The sequence below is a fragment of the Salvelinus fontinalis genome, chromosome 25 (genome assembly GCF_029448725.1).
Source record: "Salvelinus fontinalis isolate EN_2023a chromosome 25, ASM2944872v1, whole genome shotgun sequence".
In the NCBI taxonomy this organism is placed as follows: Eukaryota; Metazoa; Chordata; class Actinopteri; order Salmoniformes; family Salmonidae; genus Salvelinus; species Salvelinus fontinalis.
The window spans coordinates 16,785,622-16,808,379 of record NC_074689.1 but is presented as its reverse complement, the minus strand read 5'-3'; the positions used below and the strand labels follow the sequence as shown (position 1 = coordinate 16,808,379).

General features: G+C 44.1%; 1 protein-coding gene across 6 annotated transcripts in view; it reads right to left on the bottom strand.

Moving 5' to 3' along the window:
* arhgap29a (Rho GTPase activating protein 29a) overlaps window positions 1-22,758 on the bottom strand; it is a 75,784-nt gene that overhangs the window by 33,316 nt on the left and 19,710 nt on the right. For 4 of the 6 annotated variants that reach the window (XM_055881432.1, XM_055881433.1, XM_055881434.1 and 1 more), the window contains 4 exons: window positions 8,353-8,496; window positions 1,549-1,645; window positions 1,013-1,085; window positions 572-632 (listed from right to left, as the gene is read on the bottom strand). In XM_055881432.1, the coding sequence (XP_055737407.1) occupies window positions 572-632; window positions 1,013-1,085; window positions 1,549-1,645; window positions 8,353-8,496 (375 nt within the window). Of the gene's footprint in view, window positions 1-571; window positions 633-1,012; window positions 1,086-1,548; window positions 1,646-3,184; window positions 3,350-3,540; window positions 4,112-8,352; window positions 8,497-22,758 lie in introns of those variants that run through there. The other 2 variants (XM_055881435.1, XM_055881436.1) reach the window with 2 other exon arrangements.

Genomic DNA, 22,758 nt, shown 5'->3' with positions numbered 1-22,758 from the left:
AGCAGTACTGAGAAAGAGGGCTCTTAATGAGGACGACTGGCTACTATTCTGAACTTTGCGTGGTGAGCTTGCTGGCGCCCACAGCTGCTGAGGAATCCCCCAAGTGGGTTCTACACAGAGAGGAAGAGGAGAAGCCCAGTGGCTATAAAACCCAGGCTGGTTCCCAGACTTGCCCTCTACAAGATCATCAGCAGACTCCATCCCCATCATCTACCATCTTCTGACCAGCTCCCTTCGCTCAGGCCAAAAACTGACCCTTTCCATCTTCGGAGGATGCAGCTATAAAAGACTTGGCCTCTATTGGTTGACCTGTCATGGTATATTGCTTCTTTGTTTTCTTGCTCTTGAAGTGCTTTGAGATCCTATTAATAGTGCTATAAAAATGTAATTTATTATTTTTATTTTTCATTAAAAAATACACAAAGACAGGGCTGGTTTATGTCAATATGTAATGTTTTTATAAGGGAGAGCCAAGCCAAGCTGTGATAGAGTACATCGTAAATTGTGAACTGCTATCAGTTGTTAAGTGGATGGAGTAGTAAGGTGTCATGGTGGTTGTAGTGCATGTTACCTGACGGATCATCTTTCTCTGGACCGGATACTACAGATTCCACGGAAAGGTTCTCAAACGACTGGGAATGAGACAGATAGACAGAACAGTTCCACAGTGATGAGTAAGGAACTGGATGGTACATGACATGACATAATGACCATGGCTAGTGAGCATTTTAATTTCCCTTTGTGTTATAGTTAAAAGCTACAAACTACATCAACACCCTGTCATGCTGTAATTAATCACTAGAAGATATTTCAGGAGTACCCTCCACTTCAAACAGGAAACAATCTCCCAGCCCCATCATACAGTGTTATGTTGTTGTTTCCTGAGAGCACCACACCCTTTGACCTCTCCATCCTGGGTATCTTTAGACAGTCAATCACATGCCTTTACTGTAAATACATACATAATGTCCAGACAGACAGTTGTGTATGTATCTATGTGTGTTTGTCTTACCCTGCTTCTCCGAGTCAGGGGCAGCCCCAACGCTGATCCATTCTCTACATCTCCCATAAGGAAGTCAGACACTCTGAAAGAGGAACACACAACAACAATGAAAGGCATGGAAATAACCCCTAGGCACTGGTCTGGGGTCAGATGTGTTGTGTTTAGAACAATGGTAAGTGTATGGATTGGGGTAGGGCAAATCTCATCCTAGATCGGTGGTTGTGTGGGCAACTTCCCCTGAAGTGTTGGCAACACTTTAAGAGTCAACAACACAAGCAGCCATTATGCAAGGAAACACAGACGGAAGGTTGAGAGTATTATATTATCTAGAGTTGTAAGACAAGGATACCCTGCACCTATTTAAATATACACTGCTCAAAAAAATAAAGGGAACACTTAAACAACACAATGTAACTCCAAGTCAATCACACTTCTGTGAAATCAAACTGTCCACTTAGGAAGCAACACTGATTGACAATAAATTTCACATGCTGTTGTGCAAATGGAATAAAAAAATACAATCACTATTACAACGTTGTACTTACACATTGCCAAAGGTGAATGCCAATGTGTCGATGGAAGTGTATATCTCTCCGAAAAGCTTCTGCTTGTTCTCCTCGTTCACATCCTTGAAGTTAACACCTGTCAAAACAGATGAAGCAAGTTAGGCTAAACTGTGAAAACAAATAACTGGGACAACCTATACCTATTCAGAACTGAAGACAAGATGCACTGTAATGTCAAAACATATAACCTACATGAACATGAGACTAATCATTATCCGAATATGTTGCTATACAGGTTGAGAGCCTACATAACATGAGGTAGTGATGAGTGTTGTGAAATAGTCCGTCTCTATCACCATATATCCCCAAAACACTTCATCAGTATAGTTGTAGTTAGGCCTGAAAAGACTAAAACAGTAGAGATTTGACTGAAAAAGTAGAAATTTGACTGAAACAGCAGAGATTTGACTGAAACAGCAGAGAATTGAGATTTGACACAAACAGCAGAGAATTGACTGAAACAGCAGAGATTTGACTGAAACAGTACAGATTTGACTGAAACAGCAGAGATTTGGCTGAAACAGTAGATATTTGACTGAAACAGTAGAGATTTGACTGAAACAGCAGAGATTTGATTGAAACAGTAGAGATTTGGCTGAAACAGTAGATATTTGACGGAAACAGTAGAGATTTGAGATTTGACAGAAACAGTAGATATTTGACTGAAACAGCAGAGATTTGACTGAAACAGCAGAGATTTGACTGAAACAGTAGATATTTGACTGAAACAGCAGAGAGATTTGACTGAAACAGTAGAGATTTGACTGAAACAGCAGAGATTTGACTGAAACAGCAGAGATTTAACTGAAACAGTAGATATTTGACGGAAACAGTAGATATTTGACGGAAACAGTAGAGATTTGAGATTTGACTGAAACAGTAGATATTTGACTGAAACAGTAGAGATTTGAGATTTGACTGAAACAGTATATATTTGACTGAACCAGTATAGATTTCACTTGAAACAGCAGAGATTTGACTGAAACAGTAGATATTTGACTGAAACAGCAGAGATTTGAGATTTGACTGAAACAGTAGATATTTGACTGAAACAGCAGAGATTTGACTGAAACTGTAGAGATTTGACTGAAACAGTAGATATTTGACAGAAAAAGCAGAGTTTTGACCGAAACAGTACTGATTTGAATTGTAATCTGGAAAGACACACCGTTTCCTGCCTTAAGTCTAAACAAAGTGATGACTGAAAAAGAGAAGGGAAAAACACCAATGTAAATAGGTCTATAATCAGTCTCCACAATAAACTTCCTGTCTCACTCGGGAGGAGAGAAAATAAACCAGAATAGGAGCTCAACAGGCAGCACCAGCAGCCCAAGCCGCATCTGAAATGGCACCCTATTCACTATATATTGCACTACTTTGGACCAGAGCGGTATGGTAGATCCCTGTGGACCCTGGTAAAAAGTAGTGCACTATAGGAGAATAGGGTTCCATTTGGGTCGCAAAACCAGTGACGCCATTCCCTGAGGCCATTCCCCTAGTGTCGATGTTCTCTCCGCCGAACAATAGAGATGTCTGGAGATCAGGAGGGGAACAGGAGATCAAGAGAATGGTTCAAGGAAAGAGTATTGCAGAAAGCACTATTTCTTCTTCTTACCAGAAAGTTCTTTGAGATGTCTTTTTTTACATGAGATATATTAGAATGCTCTAAGTAATCGATCGGTAGTCCAGGTTGAAGGTTTTCTAGTTAGTTGAGCCCCATGGAGACTTAGTTCCAAACAGTTCAAACAACACTTAGCAGCACAATAACCACAAACAGTTTCCATTCTAAAATCCTCTTCGTCATACAGGAAATAGGTAAGCAAGCGACAAAGGAACTAGGAGACTCAAAGAGAGAGAGAGAGAGAGAGAGACCAGCAGCTCTCTATGCTCTTACAGTGCAGGCTTCCTGTCTCTATAGAACAAGAGGAACTCTACCGTAAAACACACACACACATGCCAGCCACCACTTACCCACGACCAGGCTTGCCCTCCAGAGGCTGAACCCTTTTTAGCATTCAGTCTGTGTGTATGATGTGGTCCGCCGTCGGGTGGTTGTTATAGCACCAAACTCTTTCTACCCAAGCTGCTCTCAAGGACTTCTCTCTCTTCTCTGTTGGTTTTCCTGGGTGTATGGTACAACCACTCCTTGACCGTAGAGCCACTCCTTACTCAGTAGGTCCTTTGTGGGTTCAGTGGTTCCAAAGGGGGACCTGCCTCTAGTGGTCAAGCTGATCTACAGCCTTTTTAATGCACTAAAGCGTTCTCCAACTGCCACAGGGGAAATGGCACACAAGTCTCTTCCTTTATCTCCATTTGTGTCACCTAATAAGGCATTTCTTTCCAGGGAATGGAGGCAAAATGTCTCCAGTACAGGGTTCAAGCCAATTCCATAAGTTCCAGAAGCTCTTATGAGAGGTAGAACCCTTTCAGACGGGACAGCAGAGTTAGTGGTTCAAGGTAGTTTGGGTCCAGTGAGAGTCTGTCTGTGAACGCAGCTAGCTAGCTACCTCTGCCTAGGACGCTATCGCTGCGTCTCTCTGGCCTTTACGTCCTCTCCTACCCCCTCCTCCCCTCCCCGCAACACAGGACATCCTGAAGCTCACTAGAACACAATGCCAGCACTCGCTCCGGCCAACCACAGTCCAAACGTGGATGTTACATCATCAGGCAAAAACGGCATTGTTTTCACTGGGAAAGCACATGACTCCTGAACGAACACTAATAAATTCCACCTCTGAGCCTACTGCAGGGGAAGCCTGCTGACAAAACAGATATTGATGGAAGCAAACATACATGACTTAGCCAGGATATAGGAGGAAGGCCATAGGGGCCATCAGGCCATTGGGGGCCATCAGGCCATTGGGGGCCATCAAGCCACAGTGCCATTAGGTCATTGGGGGCCATCGGGCCATCATGGTAATGTTAATGCCTCAACGACCCACATACATAATGTGACTGGACTATGGCTGAACAATTCCAGCAACATCCCCAAATGACCCAGTTTTCCAGAAATCCAGGTTGGAGGGTTCCAGATTTCCTGTTTGTTCCCTCTTTTTTAATGTATTTTTTTTATTTCACCTTTATTTAACCAGGTAAGCTAGTTAAGAACAATTTCTTTTTTTACAACTGCGACCTGACCAAGACAAAGCAAAGCAGTGTGACACAAACAACAACACAGAGATACACATGGAATAAACAAACATGCAGTCAAAAATACAATAGGAAAAAAAGTATATATACAGTGTGTGCAAATGAGGTAAGATAAGGGAGGTAAGGAAATAAATAGGCCATAGTGGAGAAATAATTACAATAAATACTTAAAGTTAGTGAGGGAGATATGAGTCTCCAGCTTCGGTGATTTTTGCAATTTGTTCCAGTCATTGGCAGCAGAGAACTGGAAGGAAAGGAGGCCAAAGGAGGAATTGGCTTTGGGAGTGACCAGTGAAATATACCTGCTGGAGCATGCTGCTATGGTGACCAGTGAGCTGAGATAAGGCGTGGCTTTACCTAGCAAAGACTTATAGATGACCTGGAGCCAATGGGTTTGGCGACGAATATGAAGCGAGGGCCAGGCAACGAGAGTATACAGGTCGCAGTAGTGGGTAGTATTTTTTTTTATTAATTTTTTTACCTTTATTTAACTAGGCAAGTCAGTTAAGAACAAATTCTTATTTTCAATGACGGCCTAGGAACAGTGGGTTAACTGCCTGTTCAGGGGCAGAACGACAGATTTGTACCTTGTCAGCTCGGGGATTAGAACTTGCAACCTTTCGGTTACTAGTCCAACGCTCTAACCACTAGGCTACCCTGCCGCCCCCTATATGGGGCTTTGGTGACAAAACGGATGGCACTGTGATAGACTGCATCCAGTTTGCTGAGTAGAGTGTTGGAGAATATTTTGTAAATGACATCGCCGAAGTCAAGGATCGGTAGAATAGTCAGTTTTACGAGGGTATGTTTGGCAGCATGAGTGAAGGATGCTTTGTTGCGAAATAGGAAGCCGATTCTGGATTTAATTTTGGATTGGAGATGCTTAATGTGAGTTTGGAAGGAGAGTTTACAGTCTAACCAGACACCTAGGTATTTGTAGATGTCCACATATGCTAAGTCAGAACCGTCCAGAGTAGAGATGCTGGACGAGTGGGCAGGTTCTGGTAGTGATCGGTTGAAGAGCATGCATTTAGTTTTACTTGCATTTAATAGCAGTTGGGGGGCACGGAAGGAGAGTTTTATGGCGTTATATCTCGTCTCGAGGTTAGTTAACACAGTGTCTAAAGCAGGGCCAGTGGTATACAGAATGGTGTCGTCTGCGTAGAGGTGGATCAGAGAATCACCAGCAGCAAAAGCGACATCATTGATGTATACAGAGAAAAGAGTCGGCCTGAGAATTGAACCCTGTGGCACCGCCATAGAGACTGCCAGAGGTCCGGACAACAGGCCTTCCGATTTGACACACTGAACTCTGTCTGATAAGTAGTTGGTGAACCAGGCGAGGCATTCTGGGATTCTTGATTCTGGGATTCAACATTTTGGGAAAGTTATTGGAACTTTGCAACCATACACTGTACCAATGTAGGGAGGGGAAACAACCACATCTCTTCATTCAGGAAATGACAGGTTTCATGTGACAGGTGTCAAGTCATGGTGTTCATCACATATAATTTTGGTGTCCTTCTCAGAAACCTTGGCTTAGCTAATTGGGTGATACTCCACCTACAGAAAAATATTTTAATTTGCTCATTGTATAAAGACCTTTGCTGAACTCGTAAGACTATATGTAGGATATCTTGCTTATCTTGAGATAGATAGATACCCTTTTCTCTCCCTCTCTCTTTCCTCCTGGTATGTGTCTCCTCTCGCTGGACAGAGACCAGTGCTGTGAAAGTCATAGCCCCACTATGAGAGCATGAATTAGACCAGGCATGAGCGAATGGGGCCTGTTCCTGATCCACTGAGCCAGTATGGCGGGCAGAGACATACACACAAACATGCACACACCCACCTACGCACACACACACAGAGAGAGAGAGAGAGAGAGAGAGAGAGAGAGAGAGAGAGAGAGAGAGAGAGAGAGAGAGAGAGAGAGAGAGAGAGAGAGAGAGAGAGAGAGAGAGAGAGAGAGATAGAGAGAGAGAGAGATACAGACCCCTGTTATCTCCCCCTAGGCACAGGGTCTCAGCACAGCCACACGTCTGGATATTCCACTTTCTCTTATTTGAATCTACCTGAATTGATTACTTCAGTCTCACATTACATGGGGACCAGGCCAGGTGTGTGTGTGTGCGTGTGTGTGTGTGAAGTGACTAATGTGGCCAAAGAAGGAAGGATGCCAATGAGTATGTGTATAGCCTGTTGAGCCTCATTGTGTGAGGGTCTGGTACAGAGGACACATATTCTGGCCCTCTAGTGGTGAGAAAGGTTATTAAGATGAGGTATGGAATTAAGAATGAAGGGACAACATGTTCGTTTATTGGGAGTGTACTGGGGCTTGTACCTTAAGCACATGGCATTTTGATTCAGCAGTGCTACTGCTGTTCTGTTCCTATATACACAAAGCACTGTTAATATTAAACTGCTCCCAAGAGAAAGCCCCACAGCCTTGAAACCAGATTAGCCATTAGCAGCATCACATGACTATTGGCTAGCTAGCCACAGGACTCTATGTGAAGTCTTTCCAACTGTCACAGTAGAGCATGGAGATCGACAGCAGCCAGCACTAACACTCACTCTGTCTCTGTCTCTGTCCAAGCCGCTATACAATAGCTTCCTTCAGTTCTGCTTGAAATGCACCCAGGCTGCATACCGTAGTGTAAGCCAATACTTGGAATCGACTTTGGTTCAATCACTTTTTATTCATTTGGTAGAATGCATTTAGAGCGGAAGGAAGGATAGGTATTTACATCACTACCACACACACACACAAACACCTCCCCAGCTTTTGTTCCAGGTCAGTGTGTCACCGTACTTCGTTAACATAGAGCATTGCCAAAAGTATGCTGTCAAACCAGGGCCAGGCCGCTATGCCATTCCAATTGAGCAGAGGTATACTCTACTCAGAGATTCTTGTGCGGGGGCCAAGTGAAGAATTGCCCTCCATGGCTGATCATAATCTCGAGGAGAGAAGATAAATGGGATTCCTGAGCCCTATTCCCTCAGGACAGCAACACAAAGCACAAAGACTTCAGTCTTTGAGTCAAACACACTCCTCTCCCTCCTACCACTGGATTTAATAGGAATTCAGATTTAAACATTCAAATAATACATGTTGTGTATTTTTCAGTCAGCGGTTTGAATACATGCTGTGTGTGTTATTTGAGTGAAGTTCTGATATTTAGAGTGAATTCATCCTCAAAAGCTTGCTGCAAATACATCTTCTAGTTTTGCTAAACAGACAAACATGCTGGCCCTGTAATGCTTAAGCACAAACCTTCTTCCAGACCTAATCCAGCCAAATGAGGCCTGGGGGAGGTACGGTAGGGAGGCAAGGACTGTGAGCCATTAGGGTGGGAGACAGGGAGGCAAGGAGTCAGGGAGGCAGGAAGACAAGGAGGCAGGGAGACAGGAAGACAAGGAGTCAGCGAGACACGGAGGCAGGGAGACAGGGAGGCAGGGTGGCAGGGAGACAGGGAGGCAGGGAGACAAGGAGGCAGGGAGACAGGAAGACAAGGAGTCAGCGAGACACGGAGGCAGGGAGACAGGGTGGCAGGGAGACAGGGAGAGAAGGAGACAGAGAGTCAGGGTGTGTTTGAGACATGTCTCTATGCTCTAGGGAGTGCTGCTCACCTTTGACCTGTGCGATGACGGTGCCTGCAGCACTGAGGATATCCACAGAGTTGAGGGTCTGGTGTTTGCTGATGACGGCCTTCAACACGCGCAGCAGCTCCCCCAGACGCTCATGGACTACCTGGTGAAGACAGTCCTGGTGCTCTGGAGGACAAACAGACACAAAGACAAGATTGTTAGAGAACCATCTCAGTAACACAATGGCTACAGTGTTTGCTCATATTCATATACTGTATAAGGCACATTTTATCTGGAGGGAAAGACACAAAGACACAACTGTAAAGAGAACCATCTCTTTAAGATGTAAGTGAGTCCCACTCAGAACAGACTCAATTCGTCGGGGCATGGACTCTACAAGGTGTCGAAAGCGTTCCACAGGGACGCTGGCCCATGTTGACTCCAGGGCTTCCCACAGTTGTGTGAAGTTGGCTGGATGTCCTTTGGGTGGTGGACCATTCTTGATGCACATGGGCATCTGTTGAGCATGAAAAACCCAGCAGCGTTGCCTTTCCTGACACAAATTGGTGTGCCTGGCACCTACTACCATATCCCGTTCAAAGGCACTTGAATCTTTGGTCTTGCCCATTCACCCTGTGAACGGTACACATACACAATCCATGTATCAATTGTCTCAAGGCTTAAAAATACACTGATTGAAGTGGATTTAACAGATGACCTCAATAAGGGATTATAGCGTTCACCTGGATTCACCTGGTCAGTCTATGTCATGGAGAAAGCAGGTGTTCTTAATGTTTTGTACACTCAGTGTACAGTAAGTGTTTACAATGTATGATAAGGATTTCTGAGTTATATATTTCAATATAAAGAGGAGACACCAGTCAAGCAATTCCAACTATGTGTTGATTCACATTAGTCAGACATGTGGATCTAATACTAGGTGTTAACCATTGAGAGAAAGAGGCCTTAGCGAACTCAGGTGTGACGGTAAATATGACTACCTGATAACTAATGCATAACTAAACATGACCTGTAGTGGTCTTCCTGTAATTAGTGTAGTATTTATCTGTAGTGTTTACACATCCATAATAAAACAGACCAATACTTATGCTTCAGTAATTACAGTGCGGCCTGGCACTACAGATGGTAAGATCAAGAGCACTTTAGTATTCAACCAGCCTGTTAATGTATACACCACATAGTTAGAGGGTGAGCTCATCAGAAAGCAGCTGAATGGGAGGACAGAAATTACTAATCTAACAGTCTCCAGATGCTTTTACGACTCCCTTGAATTTTTGATCCACCACCGCAGGCGAGTGAGTGTGGCAGTGCCACCACTGACAAAGCCTCGCAGTATCCACCAAGGACTGTTATTCCCAGAGCCCAGTGAAACTGAGAGCCACAGAGAGGGTCAGAGTCAAAACACACACACACACTCGCAGGCCTGTCAAAGCCACATTTGTGCTGACGGTCGCCCCTGGATTACCCCGCGTATGGAAAAGGGGATCAGGGAGACTTTAGCCGTCTCCCCTTTTTTCTTTTATTCATTCCCCCTCTTTTTTGGAGCGGGACAAAAAGGGCCGGCGGTGGAACTAATGTTTCTGGGTGGATGTGGCTGCCATCGCCATGACAATGGCAGCTGTCCTCCAACCAGGAAATACAGCCAGCTGACCAGTAGGTGACTGTCGGACTGCTTCATATTGACCAACAGTAAATGTCAACATGCGACTGCTTCATAATAGAACCACAGGGAACAAGTTACTGTCACAACCACTAGCTACATCTAACAGCATGAAGTGACGACTTTATAAGGACTACCAGTCACAAGTCAACAACATCCACTAGCCCAACAAGTGACCTCATCATTAAGTCAAAACAACAAGTGAACCAACCCTAGATCAATGTTCTTTATTGGATGATGTCAATAAACATCAGACCGAATACGAGAGAGAACAGAACCCTTCATTGGATCAACAGTAACAGATTTAACAGATTCTACAAAACCAACTGATTGTATACTGTAAAACTCCCAGCAGCATCTCTGCTCTGCCAACAGTCTCTCTACAGGATGTCTGGAGTCTTCCCCAGCTCCATGGTAACCATACCCAGTTTCATGGCAACCGCCTCCATCCATCTTCTTTGGATGTCAAACTACAGCTACTTCCTGTGTCTGGAGAACCTGGTGTTTTCTCTTCATTTTGTTTCAGCCTGGCTTCTGCCATGTTTCAGCCTGGCTCCTGCTATGTTTCAGCCCTGCCATGTTTCAGCCTGGCTTCTGCCATGCTTCAGCCTGGTTCTTGCCATGTTTCAGCCTGGCTCCTGCCATTTTGTTGCCTGGCTCCTGCCATGTTTCAGCCTGATTTCAGCCTGGCTTCTGCCATGTTTTGGGCTCCCGAGTGGCACAGCGGCCTAAGACACTGCATCTTAGTGCTAGAGGTGTCACTACAGACCCTGGTTCGATTCCAGGCTGTATCAGAACCGGCCGTGATTAGGAATACCATAGGGCGGCACACAATTAGCCCAGTGTCTTCCGGATTAGGGTTTGGCCGGGGTAGACCGTCATTGTAAATAAGAATTTGTTCTTAACTGGCTTGCCTTGTTAAATAAAGATTAAATAAAATAAATGTTTCAGCCTGGCTCCTGCGAGGAAGAGCCTCGCAGTGTGCCTCTGGCCCCCATAATGCACAACACTGAGCCCCATTATCCAGCAGGCTGTAACTGCATTAGGGAGTGGATGTAAGGTGGGGGTACTTCCTAAACAGGTCAAATTTATCTCTGTCTATAGAGATTAAGATGTTGTTCTGTATGTCTACAGGTTTAATAAAGACTATTTGGTTTGATGTGGGTATGTTAGGACAAGATCATAATGAAACAATAATGTAATGCAAAAAGAATGTAGCTGAGTGATTCATAAAATCCCAACTTCCTACTCTGCTGGGGTGTTCCCCTCGAAGGAGCACATTCAGCACAGTGCAGCTGCTCACCAGTCTGTCTGTCTGTCTGTCTCTCTCTCTGTCTCTCTCTCTCTCTCTCTCCCTGTCTCTCTCTCTCTCTGTCTCCCTCTATCTCTCCCTGTCTCTCTCTCTCTGTCTCTCTCTCTCTGTCTCTCTCTCTCTCTGTCTCTCTCTCTCTCTCTCCCTCCCACTCTATCACTTGTTTGTCTCCCGCTCCTCTCTATGTCTCTCTCTTTCTGTCTGTGTTATTTTGCAATGAAGGACATTTGCTTCACAGACCTGCAGTACCGTCTTTCCCAAGCTAGTGTGTGCGTGCGTCCTAACCCATTAGATTGGGAAAGACTGAAAACCCAGCCAGCACACAATGATCAGGTGTGTCCAATGATTTATATATATACTACATGACCGACTGAACTACCATTGTAAAAAAAGATTTTGGAAGCTATATAAATGCATTTATTAATGTCTACGTCTTTGATTTTGCCATGTTTATTATATTACACACATCGTAATGCATACTTTTAAATTATATTATATGAGCTAAACATACAAATATATATTTTTTTAAATCCTTAAAGTCACATTTTTTAAATGTTACTGTCCCCACTACAACAACACAACACTTAAATACATTTCATTTAATACATTTAACATTCCTTAGAAGGACTGCTTAGAAGGACACTGGGGAAGTGCCAATTTGGCTAATCAGTGGCTTCAAAGCCTCTCATTTGCCAATAAATAGCATCAGCAATCAGGGGTTTATGTACTGTACATCATTGGGTGGGTCAGGGTTGCCAGCCGCCCCAAACCTCCAGATCTTTATTGGCTAGGGGTTAGATTAGACCCCTATTTAAAGACAATACACTTTGAATGACAATGTCCACACAATGGCCTGAACCATCTGTCAACACACACAGTACATTATGGCCCATTCACATAGACACAGAGTAACAGAATCCTCCAAGGTCTAGAGGTGGTGCAGATTAAAAAGCCTGAATGCCCCATGAGACAGAGGCTCTTCCTTCTGCAGGTGCAGGATGGCGGGCGCCTCGTAATGGCTGTTGCTTGGTCTTTACATCCAGGCCATCCTGTATGGAGCTACTAGAAGGACATTACGTTTAGTCCACTGGCCCAGCAGGACACAGGATGATGTACAGAGGCTGGTGGTTTAACCCTGTGCCTCCCTGTTAGAGGAGCACAATGGGACAGAACCCTGTTCCCACCAGGGCCCTCCAGCTATCCACACTTCTCCCCAGCATAACGAGTGTAGACCCCTGTCTGTTGCAGCCACAGGCCTGGGAGACTTATTTCACAATGGATGAGAGGGACAGTTTCACCATGAAAACAACCCTCACTCAGAGTACTGGGAACTGGAAGAGCTGCTTTGTTTTACTTACTGTGCAAAAGTTTTAGAGCAAAACAATTATGAGATTTGGTAAAAGGAAAAACAAATTAATAGTATGCTAGCTGCCAGGAAAGGAGCATTTTTTTCACAATGCAGGAAAACCATCAGTTTGCTGAGAAGAGTCTGTTTGAGTGGGAAAAGCTTTCCTTTTGTCTCAGAGGCCATTTGCAAACAGTGGGGCCTGTCTGCTTGAGGGCCTGCCTGCCACATGAAGCATTTTTTGGAACAATAAATCACAACGCCAGGCTTTTCACTTTTCACAGGAGGAGAGAGGGGGAGGAGGAGGGGTGCTGGGTTAAGGAGGGGGGGAGGGAGGGTCGGGTGGGAGGAAGCGAGGTTGTTTGGTCGGTGGTGGTACCCTCCCCTGGGTTTTGTCCCAAACATGCCCCTTTAAACCCACATCCAAGCTTAGCCAGGTTATGGGAGAACAGAGAGAGACATTCCCGGGAACCCTCTGTTGGGAATAGAAGCTATAGGGATCAGTCTCCCATTCCAATGAAGAGGCCAAGGGAGCGAGAGGAGAGGGCTTGCCAGAACCACATCGCCACATTTTTACTTCATTAGCGTCATGGAAACCACTGCATTCCAGCCTGGCTGTGTCTCTTGTTAGGAAGTGGGGCGAGCGCAAGGGGTGAGGGGGGGGATCCATAATAAAAACATTGTTGGATCATTCACCATCGAGATGACACCTCAATACGAAAACATTCAAAGCCCCTCCGACTCTATAGGCAGCTATCTAATGAGTTAGGCATTCAAATAGGCATTTCTTTCGCCAACAGAGGTCATATCGCTCAAAAGGCCTGAGTGATCCTATGTATGGATCTACCATGCACTAGGCTCCACATAACAGATTCCTCAATATAATGGTGACGCAACTGAAATAGTAACTTCTCATAGACCAGGGACACCCTTGTCTTTTGAAAGAATAAAAAATATCTAATTTGATATGTTAAAATATCACACTCTCTTATCCAATGGTATATGTGTCTGGTGCCTTAATGCTTTCGAAAAAATACTATTTATCCATGGAGTGGCAGAAGGAAATATTTTCAGCAACAACAAAAAAATAGATTTTCATGAGCCTTAGCACGAATGTCATCATGTCATGATCCTCTCTTGTAACACCTAACTGTCAATGGCCTCTAATGGTTGGATCCATCCAAAATGACATGGCAGAATTCATTTTCCTGTGACCCAAGATATGTTCAGTCATGCATTGAAAATCATGGGAGCAACATATTATTTATGCTTCAAAACATTTGAGAAGACAGAGGGGGCTTCACGGTACAAAGCAAGTGTGAAATCACTAAACACGTCACAACTGGGTTCAGAGGGGGCCCGATTAAACACAAGGAGCTCATAGGCTAACATAGCTTCAGGATAGTTAGCACTAGCTGGGCTAAATACGGTGCTGGGTCTGGACACCCCGTGTTAGCCATGACTAACGTCAATCACACGACCAATCGCAATGTGTCCCATTGAGTCAACCTACAGCTGGACATTCTTGTGACTTCCCCCTTCAAATAATCAGCCAGGGCTTTGGTAGGAGGGCTTTGGTAGGAGGGCTTTGGTAGGAGGGCTTTGGTAGGAGGGCTTTGGTAGGAGGGCTTTGGTAGAAGGGCTTTGGTAGGAGGGCTTTATGTAGGAGGGCTTTGGTAGGGGGGCTTTGGTAGGAGGGCTTTGGTAGGAGGGCTTTATGTAGGAGGGCTTTGGTAGAAGGGCTTTGGTAGGAGGGCTTTGGTAGGAGGGCTTTATGTAGGAGGGCTTTGGTAGAAGGGCTTTGGTAGGAGGGCTTTGGTAGGAGGGCTTTATGTAGGAGGGCTTTGGTAGAAGGGCTTTGGTAGGAGGGCTTTGGTAGGGGGGCTTTGGTAGGAGGGCTTTATGTAGGAGGGCTTTGGTAGGAGGGTTTTCAAAGAAAGAAGTGCATTACCGTAATCAGTTATAGTCTACTGGCAGTAGGACTTAAGAGAGCTTTAGAGGACTGATCAATGCATGACTTATCATCTCCATTTTTCAAGATGGAGTCATCCCTATACTTTTGAGTGATTCTCACAGAAAAAAAACAACAACATATTTTACACTTAAATTATAAAACGTCTGCTAAACTTTATATGTTAGACCTACACCGAAGTGTAGCTGAGCACATTGCCAAAAGCTGCTAAAACTCATGGTGATTTAAAAGCCAAGGCTCGCTGTGTAGGACGTTCCACGGCAGTAACTTTGTGAACGGTAACTAACAGGCAGGCTCCTCCTAATAAACAAAATCAACTATTGTGTCCAAACTTTAAAGGGCAGAAAATAACAGGCCTGCTTAACTTTTAACAGACACTGTAAGCTTTTTATAAGAGGCACCCCAGCAGGTGGATCAGTCTAGTGGCCAGAGTAGTGTGAGGCAGACAAATCCTGGTTTCAAATAGTACTTGTTAAGTATCTGCACTTAACTGAGCTTGCCTGGCACAATCAAACCAATGGAATAATTCCAAAATATGACATTGGCATCCCGTAATCCGAACCATCAATTTATACATTTAAAGTTGCTTTAGAGACCGTATTTAACACCAAGGAAACGTTTTACGATGAAATTGTCCCCAACTCTCAACTGGTGTCTCCAAAATTAGGTAGGCACATTCCCTCACATGACGAGGAAATGCCCAGCAGTTAAATGCTTCTGGGACACAGTTACAAAGTTACAAAGTGCATGAATGTAAATACTCAATCTTTTGCATCTACTATATTACTTAATGATGATAGCTCCTTGAATCTGTCAAAAAATCAGAAACGATTACTGCTGGCAGGCAGCACTGCAATCACCTCACTCTTTCCCAATCTGCCAGTGGATACAGTTATAACATTAGAATGATTGACAGTGAGAATGATTGGCGCTAGTCAAGGAACAATTGAGGCCTGGAGAACACATTTGACTCTGTAAAGAATAATCTCAGCTGAAGCCCAGCACAAACAAATAAACAATCTATAAAGGACAATCATACAAAAAAAGGATATACTGTTTATACAGTACCAGTAAAAGGTTTGGACACACCTACTCATTCAAGGGGTTTTCTTTATTTGTACTATTTTCAACATTGTAGAATATAGTGAAGACATTAAAACTATGAAACAACACACATGGAATCATGTAGTAACCAAAAAAGGTTAACAAATCAAAATAGATTTTATATTTGAAATCTTCAAAGTAGCCACTCTTTTCCTTGATGACAGCTTTGTACACTCTTGGCATTCTCTCAACCAGCTTCATGAAGTAGTCACCTGGAATGCATTCCAATTAACAGGTGTGGCTTGCTAAAAGTTAATTTGTGGAATTTCTTTCCTTCTTAATGTGTTTGAGCCAATCAGTTGCGTTGTGACAAGGTAGGTTTGGTACACAAAAGATAACCCTATTTGGTAAATGACCAAGTCCATATTATGGCAAGAACAGCTCAAATAAACAAAGAGAAACGACAGTCCATCATTACTTTAAGACACGAAGGTCAGACAATCTGGAAAATTTCAAGAACTTTGAAAGTTTCTTCAAGTACATTCGCAGAAACCATCAAGTACTATGATGAAACTTTCTCTCATGAGGACCGCCACTGGAAAGGAAGACCCATAGTTACCACTGCTGCAGAGGATAAGTTCATTAGAGTTACCAGCCTCAGAAATTGCAGCCCAAATAAATGCTTCACAGAGTTCAAGTAACAGACACATCTCAATATCAACTGTTCAGATGAGACTGTGCGAATCAGGCTTTCATGGTCAAATTGCTGCAATGAAACCACTACTAAAGGACACCAATAAGAAGAAGAGACTTGCTTGGACCAAGAAACACGAGCAATGGACATTAGACCGGTGAAAATGTGTCCTTTGGTCTGATGAGTCCAAATTTGAGATTTTTGGTTGCAACTGCTGTGTCTTTGTGAGAGGCAGAATAGGTGAACGGATGATCTCTGCATGTGTGGTTCCCACCGTTTTCATAGCTGTGATGTCCTCACTATTGTTATACAATGTAGAAAATAGTTTTAGAAAATAAAGAAAAACCCTTGAATGAGTAGGTGTGTCCAAACTTTTGACTGGCAATGCATATATATTCAGTATATGTACCTACTTTCATCTTTTTTTTTTTTACTTTTTTGTTTTTCAGGCCCATGGGGAAGGGGTGGTATGTGGAGATGGGGGGGACTGACAAGCAAGGGGAGTACGAAGGGGTGGAAAACATGTTTGGATGGAGACATGTTGGATGAGTGGGGTTGGGGGAATGGAGAGGGAGGTTGGGGTTGGAGGCTCACTTCTTCTCTTTTTCCATCCTTTAAATATCACATGTATTATTACTTTTTGCTCTGTGGTATGATCAGGGGGATCAATGCTTTGTATTTGTGTACTTAAAAAAAAAAAAAATCTGTTTGAGTGCCAGCCCACGGGTGTATGCGAGCAATTCAATTACATGAATTTGTGTATTGTGCCCCGCCCCTCCCAACAAGAAAATTACCAAATTAATAAAAAGAAATCAAAAGAATTTGAACCCAGGTTTGGAATGAGGCAAGGCCTTTCCCACCCTCCACTCTCCCTCCTACACTTCCTGTGGCCGCGGTCAGCACGGTTCACCCCTGCACCCCGGAGTCGGACCACCGGCGGTTGGGCCACTCCACCACTCCACACCGGATTAGCGGATTACACGGCACTGTTAAAGGACAGAATATTGGCCTTCCCAGACTTCCCCTATTTTTCCCCTGTCCTGCCAGTGCCTCCCCTGGTGCTTCACCTTTCAAACGCTCTTTCCCATGACTGCACACAAAGAGGAACCGTTTAAAAGAGAAAGTCTTCCCCCATACACACACACAGCACCTTCCCTTCCGTCTAGGTCTGGGCTCCTTTATATTCCCCACCCGACTACTCACTCTACTCTGCAGGCCCTGCCCCAGTCACACAGGTTAGCCATTACATTAGGCATTAGCATGAGAAAACACTATGCAGAAAAAGTCAGTTCACTCAATGAACTAAGGAAGGCTGGGAATTTGAGGTCAGTGCCTTTTTGTGTCATTGACAGAGAATATTTTGCATGGCATGTTGAGATGACATGATGGAATGGTGAAGTGTGTTTAGCCAACTTAATAAGCTGTCTAGCTGCCTGGCAGTTGATTCTCTGAAACAACTCGTTGGTCCATTAGAGCTCTGAGCCCTTTCCTTAGGTAAAAGCAACATGATGATCTTACACCAAGCCACGTAAAGCGAACGTGAAGCTAACGTGAAACTAACGTAAAGCTAACGTGAAGCTAACGTGAAGCTAATGTCATGTTGCATTGACATAAACAGCTCTTTTCAACTTTATGAAGAAACAGGCAAATTAACTACTTCAATATTATTGGAATTCCCTACATAAACTCATTACATAAAGGTAGGACTTGGTTTACTTTGCTATCTGCTGAAAATGTTGGGATATAATAAAATAAAACACATTCTGAAATCAAAACTCCTGTGAGTGATAGATATTGGCTCCAGATTAAAGCTATCTCTCGTGGGCTTTTTAAACTACTCCAAGTCCAAGAGTGAATGAATTCTCATGAAAATATTCCCAAAATCTCCTTCTTCCAGCCAACAACTATGTTTACCCTTGGAGATCCCTCTATCCCTTTCCCCGGTCCTTTGCATATCAATGAACTGCTTAGCGTGGAGTCAAGAATTAGCTTTTCCTCCTTTTCATTTCTGCACTGAGCTGCCTGTCCGTCACACTGAGGGAAGACAGTCAACCTTTTTCTCCTGACCCCCCCCCCCCCCCAACTCCTGTTTGTGAGCCACTCTGAAGCCTGGCATTCCAACTATGCTTTATTTAAGAGAGACTGAAAATCCCCCACAGTGCAACCTCTCGCTGGCGGCCAAGATCGGCTGGTATTAGCCAGACAGCTGAGACTGAGACTAGTGGCCCACTCAGCGCTGCAGCCCTATTTAGCATGGACTGGGTAGCTCCATCAGCCCAGGAAGCTGGAGGCTTTACAGGCCTCAAAATGGCCGAACTGAACAGGCTCTTCAGCACACCTGTCAGTAGGTAGAATGGAAGCAAACTTTAACCTAGCATCGAGGACAAGAGGACTTTGTTTAGCTTCGCTAGCATCCTAATCCTGCATGAATGGCGTTCGAACGGAAGACTTGGAATGGGGTGATCTCTCACTCTCTACGACTGCATCCCAAATGGTACCCCTTTCCCTACTTAGTGCACTACATTTGACCAGGGCGTATAGGGTTTTGGCCAAAAGTAGTGCACTATATAGGGAATAAGGTGCCCTTTGGAACGCAGACAATATTGCGTGGAGAGAGAAGTCTCTAGACTGAACTAGTGCACATACTTGGGCAGGGCCTGTGGACAAATTAATTTGCCCTCCAAAACATGAAAGCAAAATTATTCGTCAAATAAAATAATCTTATTACGCAGAGATGTAATTAACTGTTTCAAAGGAATCTTTGATTCCCCTCCAGGCATCTGTAATGGTATTCGTTTTGGAAAAACAAGGGTGTTTGCGTTGCGAGTTCAAAGCACCCGTTGTCCAACTCAATATCGTCATTGTAGGGTGAATGATTGGAGCAGACAGGATCAATGGTAACAACATGTCCATGGCTTTTCTATTTGGGCTTGTCTCTCTCTCTCTGGGCTGGGTGGAGGAGGGAAGATGGTGATTATAACATGTGTCAGCCTCACTAGAAGGACCAGGGGAACATCTTCATGCCAAAAGGCCTCTTGCGAAATTCAAAGAGGCCCAAGAACCAGTCTCCATTCACCGTCCATTATGAATTATGTAAATGTAGGGCTCCTTGTGCTAAACAGATTCTGTCACAACAATGGCTCCTGGGAGAACACTTGATATTTGCTCCAGGGAGGTATTGTTCCCGCCCAGAAGAGGAGGTTCAGACAGGAGATGGGTTTATTGTTAAAAGTTGGGCTCTAAGCTTTGGCGGTTCCCTCACTCTATCCCATCTCGTGTACCCCCTCCTTCCCTCCCATCCTCCCTCCTTTCTACTAAAACCAAGTCCTCATTTGTTTTTTGGGGGAGGGAGAGATCTTGTTACGACGCTGCACGGTTCGTCCCAGCCACGCTTCACGGTCAGTCTGTTCACGTTTTGTTTAGGTCCACATCAAACAAGGCTCCCATTTGTTTCACGTAACTGCAACACTGAGTGGTTTAGCATAATTGAGTATGATGGGTAAAGACAGCTCCCAGTTCTCTCACCAGTCTCTCCAGTCTTCAGATCTGCCTGACAATAACCACTTATGAGTTCTGCACAGCACGGGTCCTCTCTCATGCAAGCGTGCCCTGAAGGTTCAGGCCCATAGAGGCTAAACAAGGCCAATTAATCGGAGCAAACATATCAGGACTTGAGCACAAAGTTAAGATGGATCCTGACACACAATGTGCTGTATGCAGTAAAACACTAACATCAGTAACAATAACAGGCAAACAACATCCCACTCAATTATATGACCGCTAGCCACTGTTTGGCTAGCAGACTCCACTTCTCAGGTATTTAGAGCTAAAGATGGAATCTGCATTTGGGGAAACAGCTCCACTGTTTGCCCCAGCGCCTTTGTTATAGTTTTTGTTTTGTTGACGAAGCAGAGGAGAGGAGCATCCGGCAGCGTGGTAAAAAAAACTTTCAGTACACATTCTGCTGTTCTGTCGAGCATGCAAAGATGTCAGAGGGAAAAAACTGTCTTTGTTGTTTGCAGTAACTTCTTTATTATTGGAATATCCCAAACGGATGTGGAATTTTCACAATTAAGGATTCTAGCTTTAAGGCAAAGATTATCTCTTCCCAGCTCCTGCTATGCATGTTGGTACATAGTGCAGGATGTCACGTTAATTATGGCTGGTCCTAGACTACTTAAATCCAACATTGTGCTGGGAGTGGTAGATTCGAGGGGTGTCTTAATCTAATCCAATGGATACATTTTCAATCTTGGTTTCAAATCCTTAATCCAAGATGGGAGACAAGCAGGAGGTCATATGTGGATTGAAGGCAGGGGGTCTGTTGATTGTAATCTAACAGTCAAATTGACCATCCTTGGTTTCAGTTACTAAATTTGTGATTACATAAATAGATGTTATACTGTCCCAATATTTACTAGCTATGAATATGAAGCTATAATGTTCAATGAATTCCTAATGTTAAGCAGGATAAATAAGGGACTGTGTTGCAAATACACCAATTATTTAAAGCTACAATCAGCAATCAACAATAACAAAGTGCTTCCCTGCCCCTGTTTCGGGAAAAGGCTTAGGGATAGGGCTGGAGAAATGAATCACTCTTAAATTCATAGTCAGAGCTATGGATGCAAGGACTGGCCATCCATGATATCAACATTATTGTTTTAATCATGTTATGAGGCTATATAGTGTATGTTTACATTTACAATGTTTACAAACATTGGAGTAAAACAAGCTTATATTTTGGGATCTGATGCGGTACGACAATTGAACTAAAGCTCATGAGGCATTTATAAATTATATTCTTTAAGAATAAATGGGTACAGTACATATCATTCAATAATATGTGAGAAATGGATGTAGCAACTGCTGATTGTCCCTTTAAGGTTGTTTTGAGGTGTTGATTTCAAAGGCATGAACTGGATTCATTCCCACCCTCTTCAACTGTAGTACTGTGATGGGTAACAGTCAACAGGTGACTAAATGTTTGGCCAGGTAGGTTGATATCCTGCTTTCCTCCAGGTCATTCTATTGAAGGCTACAGGAGACATGGCTACAATGCTCACCTTGTTGGGACAAAAACAATGACGTTTACCAGACTACCTCATGTTCGTCGTGGTGTATGAGGTCAACTGTGGTGAGAGAGTAAATAATGCTCGCTAGTGTTCTCAAGTGTCGAGGCTCAAGTACGATCAACCAAACAAACAAGCAGACTAAACAAAAAGGTTTAACTTTGGGCATAGACAGCATTTCTCTGACTGAATAGTCAATTAAGGCTGACAATAGCTTAGCAATAGGTACTTCAAAAAAAAAACTATATTTATATAACTCTTTCCTCACAAACCTGATCTGAACAGTACTGTACTACCTCATGCCAATGGGAAAACACATGTTGAAAAATCAGACAGACCAGTCTAGTACTGTATAATGTTATGTCAGCAGCAACTCACAGCCAGTTCTCACACATCACTCCTTCCATGACTAAACAGAGAGGTCTGCATTGTGTTTGTTCCTCCCACACCGTGTCTCACAGGCACGGTGGCTGCATCCAACATGGCTCACTATCCACTACATTCACTACTATCTGGACACAAGTTGGGCACTATATGGTGTCTCACAAACGCCACCATGTTGGGGCCCACACACACCAGCCAGCCAGCATGTGGTGAAGGGCCTCCTTCTCTTACTCAGATGGACCCCCTTCCTGGAACAAATTCACCCAGGCCTTACCGGCGCCCATAACCATAAATCTACTCACTGAGAGGAACAGAGGCAGAGAGGGGGAGAAAGATGGAGGGGTAGAGAAAGCGAGAGAGAGAGACAGAGATGGATAGAGAGAAAGATGGAGAGAGACAGAGAGAGAGCAAGAGAGAGGTGAAGGGAGAACAAGAGAGAGAGAGAGGAAGGGAGAAAGAGAGAGAGAGGGGAAGGGAGAAAGAGTGAAAGAGGGGAAGGGAGAAAGAGAGAGAGGTGAAGGGAGAAAGAGAGAGAGGACAGGGGAACACAAAAAGTCCCTCAGCTTCCACGTTGGAAACAAAACATCCTACAAATCTTCACTCTGAGTGTGGTAGGCCATTAAAGTCTACAAACCAGCACAGAGTAGCCAGAGGATGGCCACCCGCAGCCTGCACGCGCTCACACCGCACAGGGCGCCTCCTTCTGCTGCTTCTTCTACAGGCAGACTTTACCCCTGTTCCTCCGCTCCCTCTGTTAACTATATTTCAATCCACATTTTCCCTCCGTGGAGGGATAAAAATTCCGGCCATATGTCACCTCATCCCACACTTCAATCCCCTACTGAGAAGTTAATCTGCAGAACCACCTCTCGCATGGTCGTTATACGTGATGAGGTCAATGCCCTGCTGGTTTATACAAGACCAGAACAACAACAAAAAAACAA